Raw genomic sequence first — 8,460 nt, forward strand, 5'->3', positions numbered from 1 at the left:
AATACATAAATCAAAAATATGAGGATGCAAATAAAGGCTCAGGAATTACAGGTGTTAAAACAGTTTTTCAGGACCTAGAGTTGAATCATCAGGATTGTGTTTCAAATTAGAATATATTTTAAGTTAAAAAATAGTATTGTTTTAAAAGCATTTACAGTTTAGTGGCATTAACATTTATCAACTAGAGCAACTCACTATTATAATGTCGTAATATTGGAACCTCATCTTTTACTTGTGTTAAAATGTTAATTATACATTTTTATAAAATGTTGGTTACATAGTTGAACAGAAAGGTTGGCTTGAGCCACAAACGATGGTCAAATAACATAACTGAGAATTAAATTAATATGAAAATGTGTAGATTTTGATATGTTTCTAAAAATCAAATGAGACTTCAATACAGTGCTGTAATTTTAAAAGGCTATTTGAGAATATGGACATTTACTTTTCACATTAAAATGTCCTGTTGGGTGTTCATTTTAAATATTTTTTCATAAATCGCCTGTTGACAAATCTGATTTACAAGAAACACTCTCCCTACCGCCCTCCCTACCTTTTTCCACCATGGTTCCTTGTTCTGACATTTCTGTGTGATCCTCATATTAGCCTTGGGGGCTGGGCAGAAGGTGCAAGGCTGTTTTCCTCACTCTACAGATGGGGAAACTGTGGCTCAGAGACGGGGCTGCTCAAACTGGGCTGCAAATATAGACGTCCCTTTTTTCCCAATTAAAGACATATTTCAAATTTTGATCTGACCTATATATTTTTATAGACCACACACAAGAGCTTCATCTCCCTCAAAGTTCCTTAGCCAAATAGAACCTTGACAGAAGCAGCAAGAGATGATCCACAACTTTAGAAACACTCATGTCCTGGCTGCTTCCTGAGGGAGTTTCTGGCATCCGTTTAAAAAAAAAAAAAAAAAAAAAAAAGTGATAAAGTTTTCCTTCCTAATATAAAATCAGCTCCTGAAACATACTTAGTTTTAGATAGCTCAATTTAATAACTTATTATGAGACAGTATACCCAAATGACAACCTATATGTAATAAATTTATAACTATGAAGAAATGTCTATTACAAATTAGTAAGCAATAAAAATAACAACTTCTCATATGTCTTCCAGTCTCAGACGTGCTATACTGTCTCTCACTGAGGACTGTTTGCTCTTTGTTTTAAATTGAACATAAGGTTGAGGAAATGAGGGAAAGAGGACTAAATAGCTAAAGGGCAATAAAATAGAGAAAAATCTTAGCTATGATCCTGCCGTGTCTGTTACCAGCATTAATAAATAATGCTCTTGTCAGGAGTAGGTCTTCTACTCACAGAGCCAAAATATCCCAAATGCTTTTCGGTTGATGTTTTTTGATACATTTTTTTCCCTTACAAAATGTAACAGCATTTTGATTCAAATTAAATTCTGCATCCTGTTATGCTCTTCACCTAAGGCCAGTAAAACTTACACCCTTAGCCCAACTATATTTTTTCATGTGTAGCGCCCTCCCTACCTTTTTCCACCATGGTTCCTTGTTCTGACATTTCTGTGTGATCCTCATATTAGCCTTGGGGGCTGGGCAGAAGGTGCAGGGCTGTTTTCCTCACTCTACAGATGGGGAAACTGCGGCTCAGAGACGGGGCTGCTCGAACTGGGCTGCAAATATAGACGTCCCTTTTTTCCCAATTAAAGACATATTTCAAATTTTGATCTGACCTATATATTTTTATAGACCACACACAAGAGCTTCATCTCCCTCAAAGTTCCTTAGCCAAATAGAACCTTGACAGAAGCAGCAAGAGATGATCCACAACTTTAGAAACACTCATGTCCTGGCTGCTTCCTGAGGGAGTTTCTGGCATCCGTTTAAAAAAAAAAAAAAAAAAAAAAAAGTGATAAAGTTTTCCTTCCTAATATAAAATCAGCTCCTGAAACATACTTAGTTTTAGATAGCTCAATTTAATAACTTATTATGAGACAGTATACCCAAATGACAACCTATATGTAATAAATTTATAACTATGAAGAAATGTCTATTACAAATTAGTAAGCAATAAAAATAACAACTTCTCATATGTCTTCCAGTCTCAGACGTGCTATACTGTCTCTCACTGTGGACTGTTTGCTCTTTGTTTTAAATTGAACATAAGGTTGAGGAAATGAGGGAAAGAGGACTAAATAGCTAAAGGGCAATAAAATAGAGAAAAATCTTAGCTATGATCCTGCCGTGTCTGTTACCAGCATTAATAAATAATGCTCTTGTCAGGAGTAGGTCTTCTACTCACAGAGCCAAAATATCCCAAATGCTTTTCGGTTGATGTTTTTTGATACATTTTTTTCCCTTACAAAATGTAACAGCATTTTGATTCAAATTAAATTCTGCATCCTGTTATGCTCTTCACCTAAGGCCAGTAAAACTTACACCCTTAGCCCAACTATATTTTTTCATGTGTAGAATTCCCACTGCATGTCTTATTTGAAAATGAAACCCATCCTCACAGACAGAAACAACTGATGCGATCATCAAAGGTCAGTTTCTTGTATATCTGTGTTCTCTGATTGAAATATTGGATTGGATCTTGTATTACATCAAAGATTAAATGTGATAAAAGCAGATTGCCTCTCCATCAAACCTTTTTAATGCTGTCTTTTTCACATAATACCTCCCCCCAAATCTTTCTGGGTGAAAAATAGATATTTAAGCGTGCAATATTCATCTGGACCCAAAGCTAGATCTGCCTGTGTCGGTGTGTGTTTTTCTGTGTATTTTCTAAAGAGTAAACAGTATGGGTTTAATTTCCCCACGCCCTTGATCCTTGGCCTTTCCTTACACACATTTTGAGAGTTGGGAGGCAAGGTGGAGGGAGAGAGCAAGTCAGACATCAAACCCATTTATTCTGCATCTTAAATTATGACTTTTTATCATCAATATTTTGGTTACATTGTTACACAAAGGACAAATTAACATCCGGTTTGAGGTTTCTTCTTTGATTGCTTTGGGATCAGTGCCATTTCCTTGGCGTTCGAATTCTGCACCTGTCAACTCTCAGCTGTGTTTTAATAATATTGTTGTACAAGGTGCCAAACAAGGATTTGGGAAACTGCTTCTAGGGCACCTCTGCCGACACCTTCAACCACTGTGATTTCCAGGTGGCCTCCCGCCAGTTGCTCCCAGGGGAGTGTCGTCACCCTCTGGCCCTGGTGGGTCAGAAGAGGATCCTGATGGGGAAGTACTGGTTGGTCCCGTCGGCTTTGAGGCACCTGATCGCGGTGTGCTCACCCAGAAATGGATACAAATGAACAAAAACACGCTGTCTGGAAGACCCAGGTGCGCTCAGCAAAGAAACCATGTGGTCGGGAACTTGGTCATCACAGCTTCCATGCCCATCTGACATGGTTCAGGCCATCCAGGAACATCAGTCTCTTAAAGTATTCCAGAATGTAAATTTAAAAAAAAAAAAAAATCCAGGTGGTTAGTTCCAAAAGTGCCTCTGAGAGAATCTCTTTGAAAGAATCAGCAGAAATGTCCCTTTGTCATTTTCACTTTGCTCTACAGGTACCTTTTGTTTGATTTGGTCTCCTCCAAAACAAAATACACAGTTATTCTTTGTTTTGTCTTGTTTGGTCTTATCCAGGAATTCAACACACATTTTTCTCTCCTCACCCGAGCACAAAAGATAAGAGCAGGGGTGTGGACGGAGGGCTGTGTGTGGGAAGAAAAGTAGTTTTCTTGGGGAAAACACACACACACACACACACACACACACACACATATACACAAACAATACAAAACAAAACTGGCAGTCCAATGGCGCAAAATTTGCTTCTCCGGATAAAGCACTTCTTAACACAATGTTCCTTTCCCCCTCCCGCGTCCTCCCATCCACCCAGGGTGGGGAGGAAAACGGCATGAAAGCGAAGCCATTCTTTTTCTTAAGGCTGAACAGACACGCAGAGAACATGTTTCAAGGACTGTCGGGCGGTGGTGATTGGCAGGGCTCTCGCTGTGAGCCCAGCCTGCAGCCTGCGGGCCATTCCGGGGGCAGAGGTACCAGGTACAAACAAAAGAAGAGAAGTCAGTGGTCCCAGTGATAAAATCCCATATCGACTTTACAATCACAGGTACAAATTGCTCAGATCCGTCATTTCATTTCTCCTTCAGACCTTGTCATCTAAAACTAATTAGAGGTCAGGTTGCAGAGGCATGGTCAACATTCAAAGAAAACACTGGCGGTTCCGAAGGCGATCACGCTTCTACCACAACAGTCCGAAGAAGGAGGCTAGAAACAAGCTGTCCTGTTCTGGCAAGTTCGGGGTGTTAGGAAGGGTGAACTCCTGGGTCCAGATGGCAACTTCCCCATCATCATCAGGGCGGGGCGGGGATTCTGCGTTCATAGAGGGAAAACCAAGAAGCCCGAGAACGTGGAGTACTTCCAGCCTCCCATGAGGTTGCCCCTCTCCAGTTTGAGGTGGACTTTGTCCTCCCTTTCCATCAGCAGCAGGACACCATTGCTGGCAGCTTCTCTGGTGACGTCCTGGTCCCCTGCGAAGGCGGAGATCACCGGGTAGCCGTTCTGCATTAAACTGACCTGCGAGGCAGAGGGTAAAGCTCAGCAGACCACGATGGACCCCATTCCATCCACTTGTTCTCATCTCCCCCACCCCCTCCTCCTCCCGCCCTGGCCATGGACCTGGACCCATGCGGGGTCCTGACCCAGAGGACTCAGCTGGTGCCCAGGCCCCCGTGACGCCCGTCCCTGGTTCTCCCCGCCTCGCAGAGGGTGTGACAATTCATCCAGAGCCAAAAGTGTCCAGCTGTCAGAGCGACCCACCTGGATGGTTTGTCTGTTGTACACTTTGACCACGTGGAAGCTGAAGCTATAAATCCCTTTTCTCGGGGCTACAAATATACTGGAGGCGAGATCGAAATGGTTGCCAATATTTACTAAGACCTGGAAAAGAAGAGGGGATACATCACGCACAGAGCAAGCCCCTCCTCCGCGTGTGTTTCAGTCAGACTCACAAAATCACCCCCACCCGTCCCTTTAGGAGCTGAAGCAGCACCGCAGCACCTGCTCAGGGCGCCCAGGCCGCCCCAGGAAGGAAGCAGCCCCGGAGCGCAACGTCCTGCCAGGAATTGATTTCCGAAGGATGCTAATGGATCGTAATTCAAAAGAATGGCTTTAGAGTATATTTTATTTATGCGTTGAAAACGTGGATGCAAATTGTGGCTGCTCTGGGCGGGGCTGAGAGAAAGCAGGGGAAGACGATCAGCTCGGTAGACACGCTGTAACTGAGTGCGCTCAGAGGTCCGTGGGATTCTGGGGACTTGAACGTGAAGCGTGGACCAAAACAGAGCTCCGTCCTGAATGGGCAGAAAGGGCTGTGGCGTAAGAGGCCAACTCAGTGAGATAACTTCTGTCAGATAAAGCTTGGGACGAGCTTTGTGTGCTTTAGGAGAGAACAGACCGACCGTGTGAGGTTTCCTCTCTGTTTCCCAGCCCCAGGCATGCCCCTCCCCGCCGGCAGCACACAGTAGGTGCTCAATAAAGGCTGCTGGGTGAAAGACCACACTCCATAAACACTGGCTGCACCCCTTTCCCCTCACTTTACTCCACGTGAGGTGTCTGCACCCTAAGCTGAGCTATGATGTCGTGCAAATAAGCTTGGACAACTAAAGGGAGAGTGGAAAGGCAGCTTGGACACCCTTAGCTCAAACGGTGGGAACTCCGCCAGGTGCGAGAATAATGACAAAATGAGCCACGCGATACAAAATCACGTGACCCTCCGGGTGCTATTTCTCAAATAAAAGACGGATGAGACTGTCAGGATGTCCTAAGCAGAACTTGGAGAGTGGAGGGTCCCCTCCATTATGAACAGATTGCCTTTCAGATATTCAAGGCAGAATATGGCCCCTCTGTCTGGACCTGTCCCCGTCCCTCCTCACACACACACACGCACACGCACACACACGCACACGCACAACTCAATTAAAATAATAAAATGGCCCGCCTGGTGTTCTCAGCTTTCAAAATGAACCGCCAGCAACAACAAAATCCTAGATTAGAGGCCCTGTCATCTGTTCAGAAAATAAATTTCAACCTCATACCCATTGCTGTTATTTTGTACACACTCATTACAGACGATCGCACACGGCTCCCAGAGCAACGGGCAGGGTGCCACTGACAACTGCCAGGATGGCTAGGGACTGCACCACCGCAGCTTCTTCAGGGAGCTCCAAGCAGTACTTCAGCCCCTCTACTGCAGGGCTCAGAGACACTCGGGCTCTATGGTTGAAGGCGACGTGCTTCAGGATGTGAGTCCTCCTCCCTCTGAGGCTGTGCTCCTGTCTGCCTGACAAGGCTTGAGAAAAGAACAAAGCCTCCCCTCTCCAAGCCCTCAGCGCGGCTTCTCCCAACTCAACGACCTCAGCTCTCGCACCTCCATTTCTAATTCAGGAAACTGGTAAATTCAGGGCCCTGCTGTAGACGGAAGAACACCCACCAGCCCCAGAAAAGCAAGTTTCAGTTACTCCCTCACTGGGGAACCAGAGAAACATCATTTAATCTGCCCTGTCATAGTTTGCTCATCTATAAAATTAGAATCCTACTACTACTTAGCCTGCCTACGTCACAGAGTTTTTTTTGACACCCTAATGAAAGGGCAGATGGAAGAATGCTGTGAAAACTAATTCACTGCCTGCTTTAGTCGGACATAATTAAATTAAAGACATTTATGTCTCGTAAGCGAAAAACAGATTAAAGAGAGACATGCCCCGTACACACCCCTCCCCAAATTTCAAGTACATAATCCTAACAAGGATTAAAGCAAATAAAGACACTGGCCGAGGAAGAGGCTTTGGTGTGTGCAGATGTGTCACCACTCAGGCACGCGAGTTGGTTAGCAGAGAGAAAGGAACTCAATCAAGTGTGCTCAGTAAGCCCGAGCTAACCTGTGTGGGAAGCGCTTTGGCAAAAGGAGTGGAATGGTGAGGTAAAGTCTGGAAACCACTCTAATGTTTCCTGTTTGTTTCCGAAAAGAACCAGAAACCAAGGTGGGGAGGGAGGACACAGAGGAAGGAGGCAACCCAGAGAAGGCGTTGCCAAAGGCTGATCCTACGCAGACCCTTCTGCTTTGAAGCCAGCGGGAGAAGTTGAGTGGCTAGAGCAGCTTAAGTCATGGCTCTTCATCCTGTGTTTTCTTTACATCAGCGCGCCATGTATGACCTCGATAGGCATTTTATGTTACGTTGTATATATTGTAGTTACCGTACACTGCATTCGTATAAGCACGCTCGGTTTTGTTTTGTTTATCTATAACCATACCCGCTATTTCCGCCCCCCCCCCACTCTTCCCCACTTATTTTTCTGAAGAGAAGCATCCTCTCCCCAGTCCGTTCCAAAATAAGCAGTAGGTACACATTTTCGGAGCCTTGGCTGAGACCTTCGGAGAACCCGCGGGCTGAGCGGGGAGAGTTTAAATGCGCTCGGTCTCTAAGTGGCCAGTGGGGTGACAGAAGGCCCTCCACCGCAAAGGACGGCCCCAACCCAGCGAAAAGCACAGCGCTCACTGTCCTTTCGGGAAATGGCTTTCAGCTCTCTTGGCTCTACGGGACGCTTAGCTTTACAGGACTCTCAGTCACTCCGGTGCCAACTGAGCTGAGTAGTCCTAAAAAGGCTCCAGTGTGGAAAGGAGAGCTTGCTGGAGGAGGGAGAGAGGGCGGAGAGGAGGGGAGAGCCCGGAACGCCACGTCCCGGAAGCCGGCGACCCCCAGGCCGCCCGCCCTCCCCAGCCCGGGCGGGAGGCGCGGGGCAGGCCGGCCGGCTGACCTGGTCGAAGTAGATGGTCATGGTGCGGTTGCTCATCTCGGACGGCTCGTGGTTGGTGCTCCGCGTGGCGGAGAAGGCCACCTTGGCGCTGCCGGAGCGCACGGAGATGCCCAGGGAGGAGGTGACGGCGCCGTCCGCCGACGGGCTGGAGTCGCACACCACCAGGCACTTGCCCTCCAGCACGATGGGCTCCGTGTCATTCTGAGCCCGCACCGGGCAGCCGGCCGGCAGCAGCAGCAGCAGGGCCAGCGCCGCCCCCAGGCCGGAGCCGCAGGCGGCCGGCTCGCGCCGCGCCCCCCGGCGCCCGGGCATGGTCAGCGGCGGCCCGCGGGGGCCCCGGCCGGGCGCCGGCATCCGGGCTGCGGGGGGCGGCGCGCGGGGGCGCGGCGAGGGCGGGAGGGCGCGCGGGAACGCGCGGGGCCGGGCGTAGCCTCCTCTGGCCGCGGTCCCCCGCGCTGATGGTCAAGGCCGGGGTCGTCCTCAGAAGAAAGGCGCCAGCGGACCTGTCAGGGCAAAGAACCCAAACCCTGAGACAGGGAGGTGAAGCTGCGCGCGGAGGAGGCGCGGGGAGCAGGTCCCTGCGGCGCTCGGGCCCCCTCCCTGGAGGCCACCCCCTCCCTGGAGGCCACCCCCTCCC

The 8,460-nt window shown here is 47.8% G+C and overlaps 1 protein-coding gene across 1 annotated transcript; it reads right to left on the reverse strand.

Annotated features, from left to right (window-relative positions):
* Positions 1–4,385: 4,385 nt before the first annotated feature.
* Positions 4,386–8,177, reverse strand: CBLN2 (cerebellin 2 precursor). The gene is made up of 3 exons (XM_024133976.1): positions 7,824–8,177; positions 4,827–4,946; positions 4,386–4,583 (listed from the first exon to the last, which is right to left on the reverse strand). Exons 1-3 carry the CDS (start codon positions 8,175–8,177, stop codon positions 4,386–4,388), a joined length of 672 nt encoding a protein of 223 aa, XP_023989744.1.
* Between the last annotated feature and the right edge of the window lie 283 nt (positions 8,178–8,460).

This window comes from Physeter macrocephalus, chromosome 19 (assembly GCF_002837175.3).
Source record: "Physeter macrocephalus isolate SW-GA chromosome 19, ASM283717v5, whole genome shotgun sequence".
In the NCBI taxonomy this organism is placed as follows: Eukaryota; Metazoa; Chordata; class Mammalia; order Artiodactyla; family Physeteridae; genus Physeter; species Physeter macrocephalus.

What these genes read in the sequence shown, in the direction of transcription:
- CBLN2 (XM_024133976.1), bottom strand. Translation starts at nt 8,177, where the DNA reads ATGCCGGCGCCCGGCCGGGGCCCCCGCGGGCCGCCGCTGACCATGCCC. An exon ending in TGACCATCTACTTCGACCAG is followed by an intron (nt 4,947 to 7,823) that starts GTCAGCCGGCCG and finishes CTTCTTTTCCAG; the next exon opens with GTCTTAGTAAATATTGGCAA. An exon ending in ACAACAGACAAACCATCCAG is followed by an intron (nt 4,584 to 4,826) that starts GTGGGTCGCTCT and finishes TCTGCCTCGCAG; the next exon opens with GTCAGTTTAATGCAGAACGG.